Consider the following 21345-nt stretch of genomic DNA (forward strand, 5'->3'; position numbering starts at 1 on the left):
CCCAGTTTTCCCGGAAAAGTAGTGTATAAAATTACCTTCTATATCTTGTAGTATTATACACTTCTATTTAAAATTTTATTGTTTGTACTTTCACGTTTTTAATGTATGCACAATTTCGTAATTATTTAATTTGTAATATTACCCGTTAATAGATTGCAAGTCCATTTGTAAATAAAGAAATAAGAGAATAAGGAAATCTCGCACATTATATTTTGTTCATTAATACTAGCAGGTTTGGTGGGTTTACCCAGTTGCTGCCTTACTAAGGATACATTAAAATTGACCCTGATCAAGGCCACATCTCAAATGCAAAATGATAAATAGAAAGGTGAAACTTTTTAGGAACGAGTTAGTTCAGCTTCTTTCCACCAGATACCAGCAACTTACAGTTTGTGATATAATGAAGTTCTAGTTTAGAGAGCTTATATTCCACCCATCAATTTTTTTTATTCCTCCATTTTTATTATACCATTATATGGTTCATATTCACATCCAGAATAATTTAAAAAAACTAAAACTTTATTTAAAGAGAGATTTATTTACGTATGCTATTTTAATATTTGAAGCGTAAACAATAATACAAAAACAGCTAGTAACTTTGAGAAGTAAGTTATTTACAATATTCACTTTTAATGGTTCTTTTTTATTTACTAAGGTCACCGATTTTGCTTCAGCAGTCATCACAGCACTGTGAAACATTGCCATCGGGTTGTTAATGCTATTTCTTCAGCACTGGAGAGGAAACAGTACTGTATTGGGGCTTTTTAGACCTTTACTTAGGCCTTAGAACGTGTTTGACATCCTGGATTATTGTTAATTAAAAGATTAACAAATTAAGATAAAGTCTTCCTTCTACACACTTCCTCATTCTGTAATCCTTCCATTTAGAAAGATTCTTCCAAGTAAATACAGGTCCAGCATTATCTTCTTTCTCATCAGGGGGAGCACCTCTACACAGTACACAAATCAGATTATCTATACATCCCTCCACGCCTCTCTGTGGAACCAATGCAGCTACAAGTCCACACCCAACATTAGGTTTATACAAGTTATAAACTCACTTAAATCAATTGGAATGCTGGACAAAAACAGTGGAATTAAAATGAACCCAATGAAACACCAGCTCGCCACGTTTACTCTCCGGCGGGGTTTCTTTCATCCTATCTCCTTCCACAGCGCTCCTCTTCCTTGCACAAATCTGGTGCGTTACTTTGGGTTCTTCATACAAACATATAGACTGTACAGACATTATAATCGAAACTACTCCGAACTAACCTTACCCTTCAAAACGACCTCAGCATCCTATTCGTAGAACAACTTGCAAGTACCATACTGCTCTCTATAATTCCTAATTCTAAATCGCCAGTGGCCCCGGGACTTCCTTGAGAACTGAAGATCATTGTTTTCTTATAGTGAGAGGGTAGTTTTTGTCCCCTTGCTCTGCACGCATAATATGTATACATATCTTTACTTCTCATATTTACTTATTGTATATATTTATTTACAGATAGTTGATATTAAATGAATTCAACAAAATTATTTTTTACTGTTTACAAATCATTTTTTATTTATTCATAATTTTATAATAGTTATTATTTATTTTTTTTGGACAGGAACATCTTGCAAACTGCAAAGTACTCTTTCGACTTAAGTTATTTCTGAACAAAGAAAGAAAAGGTTTTACAAGAGAGATAGAATATACTTTTGTTTGAAAAGAGATCTTTAGAAACTGTGGAGGCCCCAAAAGGATCGTTTCAACAGTGCTTGCGTGACACCCTGCGGGCTACATTATCTTTTCTGGACCGACGGAAAGCACCCAGTATACACCAAAAAACTCTTCCTATTTAAGGAACCCATTATATATTTTTTGTTTAGATGTTGTATTTTTCCTTTTCTGTCCCTTTTAGCAGGTGGGATGTTCACTTGGAATTCCAACTTCATAATGTTTAGAAATGGAAGTCGAAGTATAATCTTTATTTCTTTTCTATATTGGCAAGTAAAAAATGTAGGACTTTATCAAAGCTCTTCCAGAAGATTTATTTAAAGTGTATCTCTATGCTTATCTGAACAAAAAACACCTAAGTTTTTGGATGTAGTGGCGTCAAATATAATTTCAGCAGTTTTTATTGCTATTACATTTAATTAATGACCTGCTTTCATGATCTAAAGTAGACATATATTTTAAACATTAAACTGCATAAAAAATCGACACCTCCTTTTCTACCTTTGGCAGTACAAACGCGATGGCTGACTAAGAACTTCTAACAAATGAACTTCTGTGGATGACTTACCTAATTCGTTAGTTTCGAAACCTGATTGACAAAGAGATTAAATATCAGTGAACGCAGTTTTTTTAATATTGACCAAAACAGATAACAGTGCCACCATGAAAAAGCTTTAAACCCCATTTTCTTTAACTTATGCAAAAGGCATCGTAAGCTAACTTATTTTCAGTCACAAAGAAGAATATTGCTGCTAAGGCTTACATTCCTTCCCATATTAGTAGCCTGAAGTTTCCCACAAAACCCGTCATTTCCTTTTTGGCTGGTAATAACTTCCAGGCATCACAATCTTATTGCTACCATAAATAACTTTTCTGGACAAGATAACAGATTAGTTTCATGCATATTAGTTGGGCCTAAAAATGCTGTAGAAACAGAAAATCTTAACACGTCTCCGAAGGCAGACAGGCTTGATCTTTAAAAATTATGACAGGACGCGAACGAAAACCAAAATTACTCGGCACTAGCCTAACAAGGCCTCATAAATCAATGCCTATCTAACCCTTAGACAGCCCTACCATTCTATTCACAGATGAAACCATAAAGCTCTATTTGCTGCTCTATGGTACAATCTACTGATATGAGCATTTCCAGTTTGGTGCGCCTGGAAGAAGCAATTAATAAACTACAAATCTTCCAAAATACAGTTCCTACGCAACAAGCAAATCCCCAGGGAGTTAGAAGTACAACTGATGAAATTGTTTAATCAGGACTACGAAAAGGACTTATAATGAAGTTGGACTAGACTACCGACTTGAACAACCAACTACTGGACGACCATATGATAAATCTTAATTACCTCATTAGTCTAGAAGCATATAGATGTAATTTTACATCGTACAAATGTAAACACGAGTATTTGATAAATTTATATACTATATTGCTTAATGCACGAATTTTGAAGCAAAAAATTAGCAGATGTACTATTTTTGTTGTAATTTGCTGATTTCTGTTCGCTTTGCGACGGAAATTTGTTTTATTTTGTAATTGAATATCACGTTTGTGATTGTTTACACGATCTCCCTGACGTGCACCAGCACAAAATAAATAAATATAATTCTAAGAAATTAATGTGCTGACTGACGGTAATAGGCGATTTATTTATTCTTATCTTTATTGCGATAATTGTTTACATTCTCTTAACCCTTGTTTGAGGAAGTGTTGCGATCGAGCCTTTTCATTTTTACTTTTAAATGTCTCTTTTCATGGAAAATATTTGAAAGTTATCTAGAAATTGCAACTTCATCTCTCTAAAGTGTTTTGTCAGTAAAATGAACCGAGTTCCCTCTTAGATGTGTTAGAATCATTACTTTAAATCCCCCTTAGGAAGAAAAATCATTTAAAAAGATGTGATATTACTGAATAAGTTTATAAATTTTTACGAACTTTTTTCGCAATAGATTCCATTATTAGCTTAATGGAGCTTGGAACGCTAACTGCTTACGTAAAAAACAATTAGTTTATTATATTTGATAATTAGTTTAATTAGAAACTTTTCAAAATTGATTGTAATGGTGTACTGGACTATACAAATTTAGCTCTAAAATCAGTTTCAGAACCATATAATTTAAGGCAGGCTGTTTAAGAAAGTTAGGTGTAACATAATGTCTAGTAAAGTTCAATGTTAGATTGAGCTGTACCAATTAGAATAGTTATGGTTGCAATGGGAGGAAGTTGTCGGGTTAGGCACAGCATTGTGTAATTGTGAAGTACAAGGTTGGGCAATTTCGCTTGTTTGGAATTTCATTTTTTTTTGTCAGATATTTTATGCTGCACGTTTTGTAACTATTCTTTTATAACAGCATATATTTATCTATAATTCTGTATCATAGAAATCCAAAATGGCCATTTCCAATAAAGACAGGACCATTTTTTACGTTTACTACGTGGACAAGACCAGCTAAAAAGGGAAATGACACTATACGGGTTTTGTGGGTGAGTAGACGGAAGCCTTCTTAGATATTATTGTTTACTGCCGCTCATGCGGTGACCACAAGCTACCAATGTGGGCCACATAAGCCTTAGCAACTACATTCTTCTTTTGTTGCTGAAAATAAGACTACTTATGAAACCTTCAGCATGTTCGCAATGGCAAGTTTGCCGCAAAGAATGGAGAGTAGTTGAATTTGATTTCTGCATGTTATTGTCGCACGTCTGCATCGTGGAAAGTAGGGTTTAGATTTAGAATTGTAATATTAGATGATTTACAGATTCCTCTGAAGTAAAGGGAATACTTTAGAGTTGTATTAAGTCTATTTTTTTATTTATTGTAAAAGATGTAAATAGTTAGGGACCATAATTGCGTGTTGTTATGTTTATTTCTTCTTCCTGCCTTTTGCTAAGTGGATGAATCATTCATTAGTTACTCTTGGATAGTTCACGGACAGAAATGAGTGCAACCTCTGATATTGCTTCGGTAGATCAAACAATAATAATCGTGAATATAGTTTATATTTCAGATTTCCTGGCAAGTATTTAGAACGTAAAATGCTGCGTCATTTTAGAAAAAGAGAAAATTTTATTAATAATCATGTTTATTGTATTAAAACTATTATTTAATGTTAGATTTGTTTAAAGTCTCTTACTGTTACAGTACCTTTTTTTTTAGAAAGCAATGTAGCTTCCAGCATTGCCATCTTACTAACAGCTGATATAACATTATCTTTTTTACTTATTTAATAGAACTGTTTTATAAAGCATCAAGTGAAATTCGTCTAGTTGTTTGGCCAATTGTCTTAGGCTTTGTCTCAAATTGTGGCAAGAAGCGCACACCATGCTGTCCGTGTGGATATCGTGCGAGTAGTTTTGATCACGCACTCTACAAACATCATGACATGGCCACTCTGCATGTGTATATGTGTTTGTATATATACATATAGCTAAGTATAAGACAATGTGAGAGTGTGGTATGCATGCGGTGTGTATTATTGTACCTCTTTTTTAAACACTTTTCAGTTCTGTTTTAACTTCCAACTCAGTGACACAATCTCCGCTCTGGATATTAAGTTGATCTGTTATCTGTTCGTCTGATGTGCTTTATCAACATATAGAATATGATTTACATGCAACAAACGATATTTAGTGCGCTTAATAAACCTTCATGAATATTCATTTCTCGTTCAAGTGGTTTATTTACAAAGCAAACGGTGTGAACGAAAGTTAACTTCAAGTGCTGCAAGTGTGTGGAGTGGTGGGGAGTTACTTTTTCTTTTCTAAAACAATTCTAATATTCAAATATTATTACAGAACTTTTTTAAAATTAAAATTAAACTATTTTTATTACAGTTTGTGTTTTTCTTAAAGTTGTTTTTGTGAATTTGGCCGGATTATATTTTTAAATGGGATAATACCTATATAGACGCAGTTGGCTAAGATGCACGAGGTAATCATACATGTTCTAGTCGTCCTTCTCACACCACACTTCGCTTTCTTCCTCACTGGGACCAACTTCTTATCCCATGTCTTTCACTTCGCATTCCAAGACTGTCTAACCCCAGTGACGCGTTTAATGTATTTATTTTTTATTTTATTTTATTTATTTTTTTATTACAGGTTAAAGCCCTTGTAATTCAATTAAGTGATGTATTAAACTTACTATTTTTTTAATTGATTGAAACATTTTTGTTTATAATTATCAGATTTTGGCTGTGACTTTCTTCGCTTGAAACTCCTACAATGCTTTCTAGCAGGTACAGATCGCAGCTATTTTAATGTTTATATGTTGTTCGCTAAGAACTTACCCTTTTCTTTTTTTTAATTTCGTTAAATACGGTGTTTGGTATGGCATTCCACTTAAAATAGAAACTAGTGATGGTCTTTTTTGCATCCTATATTGCTGGTAGTATGCAAGGACCTCATCCATTGAATATTTCTTGGATTATTTTAAAACTTTTTTCTTCTTTCTCTTAACCCTCAAACCACAAGATGAATTTTCGTGACACAAACACTAAGATAGGGCGGATCCGACCCGATACTATATTTTCTTGCTTACAATGAAAAACTCAAATATAATTCAAAATAACACATTTATTTATCTCCTTAACAAAAACTTACAGTTTAAAATCTTAAGTATAAGGGTTGATTAAACGCCAAAAGGTACACAAATCAGAAGTACCCAACATTTCATTAATACTTCATTGATATTATTTAAGTAATTTTACTGCATTAATTTTCATTAACATTTTTTAGAATTATTAGATGTCACAGACCCTTATGCTGGCCATTTTCATCTACAATATATTTGTTCAAGTAGCACACCATTTAACTTAAATTGATTGACTGTAATATCTTTTTATCTAAATATATGCATTTTAATAAAATTTGCATACTTTTTAGGACAGCTAATTATTCCAGCATTTTAATATAAGTAAAATTAAGGGTACTAAATTAAATTAAAATTGAGAAATGAATAATTATTGTTGAATAATCTACTTGTTAGTAACTGTGTGTTATCTGTGCTCACGAATATTTCGGTGAGACGAATTCAAGACTGAAATATTGTTTTAGATCCTCCGTGATTCAAATTTTTTAAACAGTAGCCGACTCTAACTTTGTCTTTTTCTACTTTAACAAGCATGAATATGTGTCAGAATAAAGGGCACATTAAAGAGAAATCATAAGAATAATTTGGAATAGAGTTAAAATAAAGTACCTATTTAATAACGAAGATATAATATACATTTTATAACAATTATAACAAAAAAATATTATAAATGAAGTGGCCAGCATAAGGGTCTGTGACATCTAATAATTCTAAAAAATGTTAATGAAAATTAATGCAGTAAAATTACTTAAATAATATCAATGAAGTACTAATGAAATGTTGGGTACTTCTGATTTGTGTACCTTTTGGCGTTTAATCAACCCTTATACTTAACATTTTAAACTGTAAGTTTTTGTTAAGGAGATTTTTGTACTTTTTGGATAGATTTTCCTTTTTGTCTATTTTGTATAGTTACATATCTGCTTTACAGATTTTTTTAAAATTTGGAATAAGCAATACTATCATTATAACCTGATAAGGTGTTAAGTCGGAACCGTAACTACCACTGAAGAGATCTTTTTAAAGAATGATTATAGTTGCGGTCCACAAACCATCCTCAATAACAATTTTTTTGAGAAAGCGTTTTAAATAAAATAGGAAGGTATTTGTACGTAAATAGAAAAATTAAACTGCGATTTCAGTACTTCCTTTTAAGAGGAGTAAGAAAAATAAACTGCGAATACAGACAAAGATTTTGAATCGAACGGCAATTCATTGATGTAAATCGGTTCACTCATTGATTATTTTAACGATTGCAGTACTTCCTCTTGGTAGGAGTAAGAGCATGATGGCACTTCACAGCCACGTAGAGGAGCTTTTACCGCTTCTTCGTGCTAAATTTTATCAAAATCGGACTAAGGGTTATAGAAATATTGGTAATAGTTTTAGAAAGGGCCTTATTTGGGTGAGGCAAACTCCTCTCCTTATAAGGCACAGCATCGAGACTTTCAAAGTGCAAATCTGTACAAAATTTCGATTCGAATGACACTTCATTCATGAAAATCGGTTCGCGTGTCGATAATTTGAAATGATTGCTATACTTCCCCTTAATAAGTGTAAGAGCAGATCGCCGCTTTAATATTACGTAGGGGAGCCCTAACCCTATCATCCTACCAAATTTTATCAAAATCGGGCCGAGATTTACAGAGTAATTAGTAATAATAATTTTGGAGGGGGCCTTACATAAAGAGGGCTAACTCCGCGCCCATTCGATGTACAGCGTCGAGACCCCCAAAAGGCACATCTACATAAAATTCCGAATCGAATGACACCTCATTCATGAAAATTGGTTCACGCGTTTAGGCGCCTCGTTGTTTACAAAAAAGGTAACAAGAAGAACAAGAACAACAACAAGAAGAACAAGAACAAGAACATTTTCTGAAAATGCCGTTTTTGCTCATTTTTGGCAACTTTTTTCTCGATACCTATTAGATGTGGGTTGTTGCAAAAAAATTACAGCTATAAAGGAGGGTTTGCCCCATATTTTAAAGAAAATTTGGGAATTTTATCTTTTGTAGAAAAAGAGAAAAAAATTGTCAAAGTTGGGTGTTTTTCAACGTTACGCTTTTTCGTGCAGTTTTTGATGGTCAACCCTTATACAACTGTCCTACCGGACAGTTTTAATATATAAAATGTATAAATTTTTTAATAAATTGTTTAATTTTATGGCACAATTTTCTTAGAATAGACTAAGACATGAAGAAACGGACTTGAAAAAGGAACTTTGTCTCAATAAAAATAAAACAGTTTACAAAATGCTTGAATGAAAATTACAGTAAAGTAGTTGTGTGGTAATAAAATTATTTGATTGTTCGTCATTATCAGTGGGAACAAGTAGGACATACTATAACAATTTTGTGTTCTCCACATAACATGCGTTCACACATTGAGGCATAAAGCATTCCCTTTCTCGTGAGGAGTCACAAAAATCACACCTCCTCCTTTCTTATAGTGCCTCCCTCTTAGGATCCTCTGAGGTTGTACCTTTTTCCAAATCTTCTTCTTTTCCCAAAATCTTTCCAATCGTAAGGAGTAATTCCTTTGGAAAACGCTCGTTTTTCAGTCTTTTTTCGAAGATGCGTCAAGGCAAACGCAAGGTTCTTGAGAAACGTCGAACGTGCATTTCCAGAGTAACTTTCTTCATTTTTATTCCACTTGTACAGGCGAAACGTATAACGTTAATACTAAGGTCGGGTCGGATCCGACCTAGAATCTGACTTACTGAAACAAATACAAACCTAGAGCGCGGAGTGTCACTTACCGAATCGGCGGAAACAGTGTGGTCTCTTCCTAAGGACTCGCAGAAAGGGTATACCGAGTCTAATCGCTAAAAGTTAATTGTGAGGGGAACAATGGAAATATGTTTTCGCCTCGGGTCGGATCCGACCCGCTTCTTGTGGTTTGAGGGTTAAGACCACCGGAGGAGAAGAACATCTCCAAAATGAACAATATCATAAAGTTCAAACTTGATCAATTTTTGAAAAAAAAATATCGCTTCTGTTACAAGATTCCGTCCTAAAATCTAACAACAGGAAAAGCTGATTTTTTTGGTTCACTTTTGTTTATGGTCAGAGAGATTTTCTTTAAACATGGCGGATTTTTTTGTTTTGGTTTTTGTAATGAAGTAAATGCCTACCACTAGAAACATTTCCTCGAAGAAGCGCTATTTTGCTTGTGATTCAAAAGAATACTGTTTTCTCTACCTTGAAAATACTTATTCCTTTGTTTTCTAGATATTTTTATAAAAATTAATATAATGGGTTTGGGCAAACTGTAAGAAACCTTCGGGAAATAGATATTTCCGGTGAGGTTTTCTTTTCAACCTAGGAATTTTAGGAATATATTTAACTCATGTTAACAGTCTGCAAGTGATAGATCCGTGCATTTTAGAAACTGTAGAGGGAAGCCTACCAACTTTTTTCTTCGATCGAATTTTCATCTAGAGATGTTTCGAATAAATACTGCAGATTTACATGTGTACTGTGAGTGGGGTCAGTTAGAGAAAAGGGTGAGTCTTTTTTGGAGACAAAATCTCAAAATAATCAAAAAACTCGACAGTAAAATGATACTTCCATAGGGATTTTGATCACTGAGACCCAGTCAGTTCTCCTGGTGGGTTCCCATCGAAACATGAAATTATTAATCGATTATTAATCTTTGAAATATTTTGATAACACATACCACATACACGAACAATTTTATAACAAAGAAAGACTATTTCTACCCCAAAAGTTCTCAAAACAGATACTTGCCGTGGAAACTCCATATTGAAAGTTTAACCAAATTGCCATAATTTTTCTCTGCAGTAAAAGTAATTAAGACAATTATTGCTACTCTACAGGGGGTCCGCTTTCTTATTACTTTACATTAGCGGTAGTTGCCATCTCTTGATTCTCCATTGATTTGATTCCTTTCTTTTTCTTCGGACATCAGTTTGGACCGACCTTCGACCGACAATTGATATGTAACTACACCTTCGTCAAACCGCATAAAAGGTGACACAAAAATTCATTTATTTTTGTTTATTGAAATAGTATGTTGAATGTATACATACAAAAAATTCTGAGATAATAATTTTAAAGGGCTTCCCCATATCTAACATTGAAAGGGATAATTAAAGTCCATAACTTAATTCATCATGTCTGTATATTAATAGAACATAAAATAGAAGTGATGTACGGAATATGATATCCACTCTATAAATCATACACCTGCTTACAATATAGATACATAGAAGTCTTGCAATATTATATAACAATAATTATCTCTATAATTAAAAAGGTTAAATATCTCCGATACTGAAAATTAATGTTTGGTCACAATAATTTAATTTTACGGGTTTATTATACACGAAGATAATATTTTATACACAGAAAAAAGATATTAATAAAATTTCCCAAAAAAATATGGAAGGTTTTTTTTATTTTATTTTCTTCTTTGTTAAATTTTTATTATTGCTCTAACATCATGAAAAATATCATTTCTAAAATCATAAAAGACATACTAATCTGTAAATGAACTGTAATATCGCGATATTTATGTACGTGTAACCAATAAAATTTAGTTTGTTGAAAAGAATAAATAAAAACAGACATATTAGCATCTTTTTTGTAAATAACCTTCAACATGTTTACTGATTAGTAACGCAGTTTTTATATAACTTAGAAATGTTTTTTTTGTTTACTGCTTTTGCTTGTCAATGATAAACAAGAGGAACTCAATTCTCATTTAAACGTTTTATAAAGATGGCCTTAATAAAATACTTACATTTAATTATTTTCAAATTCATTGCGCAATATCTTTTCGACTAAAAGTCCATTAACATAAAATCATTTAGTAAAAAGATAAAAGTATAAGCTCGGCTACACAGATGCGTTTCGTGTGACTGCCGTTCAGATGAGATGATCAGTTAGTTGTTGCCGCCAACCATATGATGTACACATTTTTCCTAAAGTGGGGACGGGTCAAAAAGCATTTCGTCTGTTGTTATTAAATCGAAATATCCAGTGTTTCATCCTTTAAGGTGTACACACTTTTCCTAAAGTGGGGACGGGTCAAAAAGCATTTCGTCTGTTGTTAAGAATTAAATCGAAATATCCAGAGTTTCTCCTTTAAGGTTTCAGGAAGCGCTTGAAGTCTGTAAGTCAGTGGATTTCCCTTCCTTCATATTATTATATGTTGTCACACCCAACAGCATTATTTTATTAGTTTATATATGTATATTCTAACGTTACTTTTACAATAAAACAATATTTACCGAAGTATAGCGGTATTAATTGCCTTCGGAACTGATTGCAGTGAGGCTTTTCACATTGCGGGATATATTATATTTATAATAACGATAATGACAAATGTCCATTGTCTATAGCGTACATGTGTCTATGAATTTTTGTTTGTATTTTGTAAATAAAAACACTACCTATCTGTCTGTGTATAACAATGGACAGATACACCTCTTTGTGCAGATAGGAACTGTCCAACTCCAGCCGAATCGCCGTTAGAAGGAAGGTTTCCTTGAGGCTTTCCTTCCAAACCCTAAGAAACTGCCAAGAGCTGTAAGCGTGCTTTAGACTGAATTACTGGCCATGACTTCCTCCAACACTTCAGAACTGGTGTTGCTGTTTCGTCCAAATGTGAATCTGGAGGATACCATCTCCATCGATGTTCCTTCCGCTTTAAAATACTTTCATTCTAATGATTGCCGTAGTATGGCTGAATGTGATTGGACTTTTACTTTAATGGCAGAAACGCCTTCATCTTTATTCTTAAGCTATTTCAATTTTTTATGAATCTCTTTTCCTGGGTTAGCAAAGTATTGTGGTCAAATTTTAGATTTCGGGATTTCAAGAGAAAACTTCCGTTTTGAGTTTCCCCGAGTCTGAAAAAGTGGTTTCTAGAAAATAATCTTAGTGAGGGGGGAACAAAATATTTCAAAACTAAAAACCTCAGAAAGTCGAACTATGTACTTAGATTGGACTTTATCCGGTCACTAAAGTAGTCCTCAAAATCCCCAAACCAAAAGTGATAGATTTTCTTTAAACTAAGTGAACACATTGTGCTTATTTTAGTACACAAATGTGTTGATAAAATTTTAAGTTCATAGACAAATCCAAAAGTAACGAAAGTACCACATTACCGAATTAATTTCTCACTTTTAAAATGTCTCACTTTTAGATTAAAATTATCTAAATAGAAACATTTTTTCCATATTTTTTCTAGGAATATTAGTTTTGGGCATTTTGAGATTTGTTAAAATAGTTCTCGTGAATGATCAACGCGAGAATAAACAAAGAGGTTTCACTCCAGAATAAGTGCGACAACAGACAAGAGTGACCATTTGGTTAATATCTTCTCTACTTTTACTAAATTCGTTCCTTTATAAAAAAAATTAATAAAAAATGTGCTTTTAAATTTGGTAATCTCTCTTATCATAGTTGTCACTATCTAACAAGGACATTTCAGCATTAAAATCTTATCGATCAAGATTGTAGTTATGAGCCATAAAATTAGTTTTTTTCTCACTCGCGTCATTTTGGTTTTTGTTGTTTGTTTAAAAAATAATTGTTACTCTGGGAATAACTCTTCTTTTCCCAAATTCTCATGAATTCTGTAATTTAATTAATTATAGTTTTCCGCCAGAATTTAAATACCACGAATGTTGAAAATATTGTAATTGTTGGCGTCTTCTAAAAACTAGAAGATTAAGGCAATTTGATTAACAAAAATAGCCTCTTTCTAGGCTGGTCTCAATGATAAAAAAATAATTTAAATAATTTTCATCATAATTTCTTATTAAATAGAACACACTAATACTAAAATAAAAAATATCTGGCAATGCCTCTTAAAAAGTTAAACCTAAAATCATATGGTTTTGTTATCGCCACAATTAGATTTAGAATTGTTTCAATGTTCCCAACTGTTCTAATTTTTTGAAAATATGGATAGTTCCGCATTGCTTGATAACATCTTCGATTTTATCCACGAATGTTTATTGTATCGCTATCCGGTTTAGGACTTACGATTAGTTTGGTGAAGAGATTACTTACGTTACCGTGTTGCACTGCACTTGCTGACAGAGTGTGAATGTGTGTTACTCGAAATGTTGATGAAATATCGTGAAACATTTTGTAAAATATTGAAATACAAATTAATGAAACCTAGTATTTGTTGAAAGGTTCTGAACGTTTTTGTACTTTTATTTTATGATTTTAAACATTTATTAAAGTAATTTTACATTGTGTAACAATAGTTTTATGAAAAATATCTTAATGTGGAAATTTAAATACCTTAATATTTATTAAATAATAAGTAAAATTATAAAAAAAGTAAAAATAATAAGTAAAGTAACTACAGTATTGCTTCTTAATTAATGAGATTGTTGTGCCTGTGTTTCTTTGCAAGGTTCGCCATATTAGGTTCGAAATTGTTTTTCCTTCGATCCCCAATCGACCCTCTGGCTCAGATCGACCCCTACTTTTGTTAAATAGACCCCTGGGGACCTATATAGACCACTTTGGCGACCTCTGCTCTAGAAGATATCGACCTAATTCTTTCGTCCGACTGTGAGGAAACTTGTGCAAGAAAGATGTGGTGACTCTTGTTTAGCGTCCTTTTCAGTTAAATGGTTTCCATAGCTACCGTAGTCTCTTCACTCGGAGCAACATCCACTAAAGTTGGCTTACCATAGGCATAAACTGTTTCCCTCGAAAATGTAATCTGTTCTTCAGTTGCTAAACTTCCTTCATCCTTGTCCATTTACACCCACGTTTGCTTTATCTTCAAAGAGTTTATAAGATTTTTTATACTGTTCAGAAATGTTCACTTCTTCTTTAAGGAAAAGGTTATAATGTGACGATATATGTTTATAAATGTTGGCCCAATTTTTACAATACAGCAGAACTCGCAGCAAACTGAATTCCATCTAAATGGCTTACTTCGAAATCGAATTCTTTCTGAGGGTCTTGACCCAGCTTTTTGCTTGGCCTGAATTGTAGAAGCGCCTTTTGGTCCAACATTTACAGCATAATGTCTTGCTGTAGCTGAAATAATTCCTACAGTTGATAAGTATTCATTTTCTTGCGGCTTTTAGCCTTCTTTTTCTAAAGTTTTCCCACAGAATTGCAGATTCCACTTTTCTTTACTTTCTGCCAATTGAGCATATTTTCTCCTTTTTGTCTTAGTAATGCAGCACAGATGTCTCCATTTCTGCAAAGCAATGATCGGGATAAAATTTTCTGTCGATCCAACTTCTGAAATCTAGCCGTCTCCAAAAAAATATCAGATTAAGGCAATCGGCTCAATAAGAGGGCCCCCTTTAGGCGGGTATAGTAAAAATAACTAAATTACTCTTAATACAATTTATTGTTTAACAGAATGCTTGATAACTGCATTAAAGACGAAAGTACTGGGGCAATGCTACATACGTAAAATCTTCTAATGTATAAAATCATCTTGATGTTTATTGCCACCCACGCAGTAAAACCTAATGCCCGACTGTTTCCAAGAGATGAAATATCAATGAAAAAATATATTGCTTCTGATCTATTTGCCAAATTTCTTTGAAAAAGGGGCTTTTACTGCAAGTTTAGTTCTTTATTCTCCAGAAGAGTGGAACAGATTATATTGTTCGCTCGTCTAGCTACAGAGATGCCTAGCAATATCTACTCAGTAAATCCTAAAATAACATCCGGAAAAAGTTAAGTTTCAAATAATTTAGATAAATTGATATATGGAAAAAAAATCTTATATAATTAATAATAGTATGCAGAGAGTAGCGCCAGGTCGCAAGCTCCAAAATTCCTGCAAAATAAATTTTACTAGAGAATTGTTCAAAATAAAAGCGGCACGAATTAAGACATTCTACTAGTTATGTATGAAAATTGAAGAAGAGATATTTGAAAGCCTAAAATAAACAAAATTTGGAAATCAGAGGCCAAAGTAAGAATCATTTTTTCTGCCTGAGAGCTAAAAAAAATACTTTCCTCATCAGCTATTTTTGGTCATTAAAATGGAGAAACCAATTATATCAATAATTTTATTTAGAATTCATTGTTTGGTTCTAATATTGTAATTATAAATTTGTGTACTTCTATCCTGTCGGAAGGGCCAATGAGCTAAACTAAAAGGACATTAAAAATCAAAATAAATAAAAATTGTTCATTCTTACATCACTAAATATTATTTGCAACCGATAATCTGTACATTTTGGTAGTAGTCTACCCGCCTAACTAACTTGTAATGCAGGTTTGCGTTCTATGAAAAATTAAGGCAATATGTTTAGTTCAACAGTCCATCCGAATTTATCCCTCAAATGTGTACAAATTTTTGTATACAATACGAGGGTCGTTTGAAAAGTCCGTGCAAAAATAAAAACTACTTAATTTTTTGGGGTAAACCTTTTTTATTTTTCAACATAGTCTCCTTTTAGGCTTATACACTTCGTCCAACGCTGCTCTAATTTGTTGATCCCTTCCGAATAATAGGATTTGTCCAAGTCTGAAAAATAGCCATTCGTTTCTGCAATCACCTCCTCGTTTGAATAAAATCTTTTTCCCGCCAGCCATTTCTTCATATTGGGGAACAAATAGTAGTCTGAGGGAGCCAAGTCTGGAGAATAGGGGGGATGTGAAACGAGTTGGAACCCTATTTCCATTAATTTTGCGACCACAACTGCTGAGGTGTGAGCTGGTGCATTGTCGTGATGGAAAAGGACTTTTTTGTGGGCCAATCGTGGGCGTTTTTCTGGCAGCTCGGTTTTCAAACGGTCCAATAACGATGAATAATATGCACCTGTAATAGTTTTACCCTTTTCCAGATAGTCGATGAGGATTATTCCTTGCGAATCCCAAAAGACAGTCGCCATAATCTTTCCGGCTGAAGGAACGGTCTTCGCCTTTTTTGGCGCAGATTCCCCCTTGGTAACCCATTGTTTAGATTGTTCTTTGGTCTCAGGAGTGTAGTGATGTATCCATGTTTCATCCACAGTGACGAAACGACGCTTAAAGTCCTGCGGATTCTTCTGGAACAGCTGCAAACCGTCCTTGCAACACTTCACACGATTTCGTTTTTGGTCAAGCGTGAGCAATCGCGGCACCCATCTTGCGGATAGCTTTGTCATGTCCAAATGTTGATGCAAAATATTATGTACCCCGTTCATTCGAGATGCCCACAGCACTAGCAATCTCACGCACCTTCACTCTTCTATCATCCATCACCATATCATGGATTTTATCAATGATTTCTGGAGTAGTAACCTCAACAGGGCGTCCAGAACGTTCAGCGTCACTTGTGCCCACTCCGAAAATTTTGAAACCACTTATAAACTGTTCTAATCGAAGGTGCAGAGTCACCATAATGTTTATCAAGCTTCTCTTTAGTCTCCTGAGGCGTTTTGCCTTTCATAAAGTAGTGTTTAATCAACACACGAAATTCTTTTTCGTCCATTTTTTGAAAATCACTCGACTTCCTTGATTCAAACGAATGCCAAACACAAAGAAATAGACCGATCTGGCTGAAATATGGTGTGTGTTCTTCCAAGAGATGCTACTAACTAAACATAACCTCGATACGCGCCAGTGGTGCTATCTCTCTGACTTTGCGCGGACTTTTCAAACGTCCCTCGTAAAACGGAACGTAGAAGAATCTAAATTTTTGGCTTTTACTATTTATCTGTCCTTTGTGCACAAATTTTCTATCTTTTGTTGTACAAGGTGCTTGGCTTCATTCAGGTTGGAAATAATTTTTTTTTTTTTTATTTTCCAATGTTTTTCGTGATCTTATTTCCTTTTCCTCTTTTTAATAATAATTTTGATCCCTTTTTCCAACTGAGAACGGTAGTCTAGTACCTTGGTTAGATTTAGGAACGATTTCATCATCTGCATGTTTTGGCTTCGAAGATGCTCAACCTAATGAGATAAAATTATTGAAAAGAAAAAAGTATCTAATTAAAGTTAAAATTATAAGAAATTTATAAAACCCATGAAAAATAAAGGCAATACACAGATAAATATAGATGCCCATACATCTAAAACATACAATTTGGTGCTTTAAATTGTTAACTATATTAGAAAACAATTAATGTTTTAAAAAAAAAAATTCTAAAATGGTCCAACATAAATAATTTTGAGCATTTAATTATTCTCTTTTAATCACTAATTCACCACTTACTTTAGGAAAACAAAACCTTCAATTATCTTCAATTAGCCAAATATTTAAAATAAAATTCTGAAACACGATTAATTTATTTTTTCTTTGCAGATGTAACAATACTAAATATTGGCGGATCGCCTGTTCATGTTGTGAGTAAGATGATAGAATGCTGCGAAGCGCTGTCAGACGATGAAACAGATTGTTCTGTAAGTTTTGCACATGTAAATTTGGAATTCTATGATTTAAGTCTAAAGACCGAATTTCTGTTTACACCAGACATTCTAAGCGCATTCGTTGTTTTGGCTGTTAATAGGTCTGGAGATTTTACCGACCACTATGTAATGGCCTTGGTGAAGGGCCCAATGTTGGTTTGTTGTCTGAATGTAGGTTGGGATGAATCTCGCCCTCACTAATAATAGTGTCAGTTGTTCTTTGTTCTGGCCAATAAAAACGATCAACCGTTGCTTATTCGCTTGATTCCTTCTTGAAGGACTTCCGTCAGAACCAAGGGCTTCTTGATATTTCTTTCCCTCTCTCCAGAGGGCGCTGAATCTCTTCGACAACTGCCTCCGACTGGAGTCAAGGTTCCTCTCCTTCTATGAAACCTCGGTTTCCACTACCTCACCTACTGTGCTATATCGGATCTATCATTACTTTAGTAAATCCAAATTCAAAACTATGTATTCTTCTTTTTTTGCGCACCTCGATTGCCATCATTCTTCTTGTCTCGATGTTCCTCACTTTTAGCATCCTAGCTTATCTAATTCTTTTAAGGATATTCACCTCCACAAAGCTGATCTTCTTTTGCAGTCTCTTCAATCGACCAGCTCGTAATCATACACAAAGCAATGGCTTCTATATTCTTTTTATCTTTTTAAAAAAAAGCATGGCCTAAAGTTCAATGTACATAAGAAGCACAATTTGCTTATTGAATTAGGAATTAGTTAGACACGCTAGTGTTTTTGCCTCAGTTTTTAACTTTAATAGAAGAATTTGATAAGCTAACTAGCCGCCCGGCCCTAAAGTTTTTGGTGCCCTAGGCAAATCTCAATTTCTGTTCCCTTTTACGAAATCTTGTGCGAACAAAAACGCGACTTTCCAAGGTAATTAATTATTTTTGGGTGCTATGATAGTGCACTGCAACTTCAAAGATTTTAAAGACGGTATGTTCACATAATACCCAGATTCCCGAATCTGTCTTGAATGATGGCATAGCAGTTCGTTAGGGGATGTATTGGAGTTTTCTCCGTCTCCTGCAAGTTCCATAAAATTCTAGAATCATTATCTTCGGGTGACTACTGAATCGTCCATGCCCGTTTGGAAATCTGTCAGTTTACGGAATTTATCTTCATTCAGGCCGAGGCTCGCCTCAGATTGTTAAGTTTGTAATGAACCAGGCAGATCTTCGTCTGTCTGAGACCAGGAAGGCTGATCCAGAGCGTACCTCTTCCTCTTTCTTCAGCTCTTCGTGAAGAAAACCATCAACTACCCCCTCCAAAAAAGATCAGGCCCCGTAAAGGTGGTTTGGGCGCCTTGCCTCGCCAGAGCGTCGGCCATCTTCTTTCCCTTCACGCCGTTAAGCCTGGAATCCGTATCAAGGTAACTGTGCTTATTTAATTGCGTTTACTGAGGCATTTCCACAGTGACATTCAGCCCACAAGAGTTCAGCGTTTCGTTGAGCTTTTCTGAGGATGGCAGACTTAGGATTCCAATAGCTCTTGCCGAGATTAAATCGAACACGTCCCCCAATTGTGAAAATTTTCGTCGGGAACATTCTAGGACATTCTAGGTTCTTGGCACATAAACTCCAGCTACAGTTCCCTCCGGTATCCTTCATCTGTATACCTAAAAATTGAGTGTTACTTAAAACCAGATAGGGTGCTTATTTTACTTCATTCTCTCTTTTAATTCATCTTTACCGAAAATTTCCTGGCGAAATCTTTGAGGGCAGCCCTTGAGGAGGTCCCAGATAGTCCAAATTATACTGCTGCCATCATGCGCACCAAAATGACACTATCGCATTACTTTAAGCTGCAGCTTCCGGCTTCCTTCTAAAGCATCATACCTAAGCGAAGTAGCACTTAAGAGTTATTAATGGAATTCAGCGTTTGAAGACATTTCCTTAAGCGGAGCAATCGCTTCACTAAAACGGATTTCTTCACTTTTTTAAAAAATGTTTTTGAAAATTGTAACTACGATTTTCTCTAAATCTAGATCAATAATTTTATTTGGAATAATTTTTTTAAGAATATTAATTTTAGGACAGTTCTGGCGGAGTAAAGAGAATAGCCTTTGTTCCAAATCGACAACTCAGCATATTATACCGGTTTGCAAGTTTCATAATATTAGTAAGAATTCAGATTATTAATGAAATACGAAGTTTGAATTTTGAAAATTGAAATTAGAGAAAGAAGTCATTTGAGATTTCTTGATTTAAAAATGCATTTTTATTTTTTCTGTCGTGATAGTTCAAGTTTTATTAGATCAAATAACATCTATTGCAAATTTTTGTTTAAAAATATAACAAAAATATTTTACTTAATCTAAACAAAAGCGATTTATTAATGCTGGTTGTTGCACCCATAAAATTTGGCGCCCTAGGTCGCCTGTAGTAAGGGCCGGTCCTCAGCTTCTTTTACTTAAACAGCCAGACAGGTTTTATATAGCAACCTTCTAACTGAAGATGTATTAAAACAAATTAAATTAAAGTTCATTTCCCTAAGGACCTCTTGTTGACAGGATGCGATAAAGCGCTCATGCGACTACAAGTGAATGATTCCCATGAAAATTAAACAATGGAACCGCGCCTGTTGCAAACCACTATGAGTGTCGGCGACAACTTACATTGTAAGTGAGTGGTTCTCTTGGAATGGAATTAGTAACGCGAAGTCTCAAGATTGTCTATAAGAACATGTAATTCTTTACAGTTCATTGAGACTACCAAAAGTTCATATAAATCGAGGTCCCATTTTCAAAATGTTTCGAGAAAGTGGTTATTTTATAATTCTTTAAGACTTATTCCCCAAAAAATTGGGGCTTAACTCCTAAGTGCTTAAAGCTGTAGCAAACTTAAATTACAACAATCGAAAGAACATTATATTTTCCATAGAATGTGGTCATTTTACACAATATTTTATCAAATGAAGAAATTTTCTAAATTTGGTATACCTTCCTCGCCAATACCTCTTTCTTTTTAAAGGAATCAGTTGTAAAATCTCCTAAAATACTTCAAGTCCAAGTGCTGTTCTCACATATACGATATTTAAAGGGAGGCTGTGCTAAGAGCATCCATATCGCAAACATAGAGAAAACATGAAAGTTACAGGGGTATTTGATAAGAGGTTAGAATTTATATAAATGTAGGAGGCGGATGTAGAAGAAATTAATTATAAGTTACCAAAACAAAAAAAAAATTATTTTTGACAAAGAAATGCGACACTTAGTCGCTTGAACGTTGTCTTTTCTGTCTGAGATTTACTTTTCGGACACTAATTTCTCTACTGCTGATGGACATTAACCAAAAATAAAAACTACTTTTGTTCTGCGGTTTTCTAAATGATGAGCTTCGTACTTTATCCTAATTTGTGGTAGTTATTTATTTGCTCATTTTAGGTAATTAAGCCTATGAGAACAATAACTTATAATTATTTACAGTTCATGCATTTAATGGGCGGAAATATGGGATTTGTGCCTTCGAATTCGACAAGGAATGTTACACTTGTGTTTCCAAACATGGTAAGTACATTAATTATTTTCAGTCAATAATAGATTACATAAAAAATCACTGCGTAATCTTAAAATTTATTAAAGTTTCTGATTTCATGATCTTCATTAAATTGATTGCCGACTTTCACAAACAATTTCTGCTTCATT

General features: G+C 33.9%; 1 protein-coding gene across 6 annotated transcripts in view; it reads left to right on the forward strand.

Annotated features, from left to right (window-relative positions):
- LOC141459355 (uncharacterized) overlaps nt 1–21345 on the forward strand; it is an 80363-nt gene that overhangs the window by 25486 nt on the left and 33532 nt on the right. For 3 of the 6 annotated variants that reach the window (XR_012461459.1, XM_074138367.1, XM_074138379.1), the window contains exons 3-4: nt 17581–17678; nt 21127–21207. Coding sequence is in view for 5 of the 6 variants with exons in the window: in XM_074138367.1 (XP_073994468.1) it covers nt 17581–17678; nt 21127–21207 (179 nt within the window). In the remaining variant the exon portion in view is untranslated. Of the gene's footprint in view, nt 1–5222; nt 5665–5775; nt 5835–5920; nt 5972–17580; nt 17679–21126; nt 21208–21345 lie in introns of those variants that run through there. The other 3 variants (XM_074138398.1, XM_074138405.1, XM_074138387.1) reach the window with 3 other exon arrangements.

This window comes from Rhodnius prolixus, unplaced genomic scaffold (assembly GCF_049639745.1).
Source record: "Rhodnius prolixus isolate KJV_2025 unplaced genomic scaffold, Rpr scaffold_1, whole genome shotgun sequence".
Lineage (NCBI taxonomy): Eukaryota > Metazoa > Arthropoda > Insecta > Hemiptera > Reduviidae > Rhodnius > Rhodnius prolixus.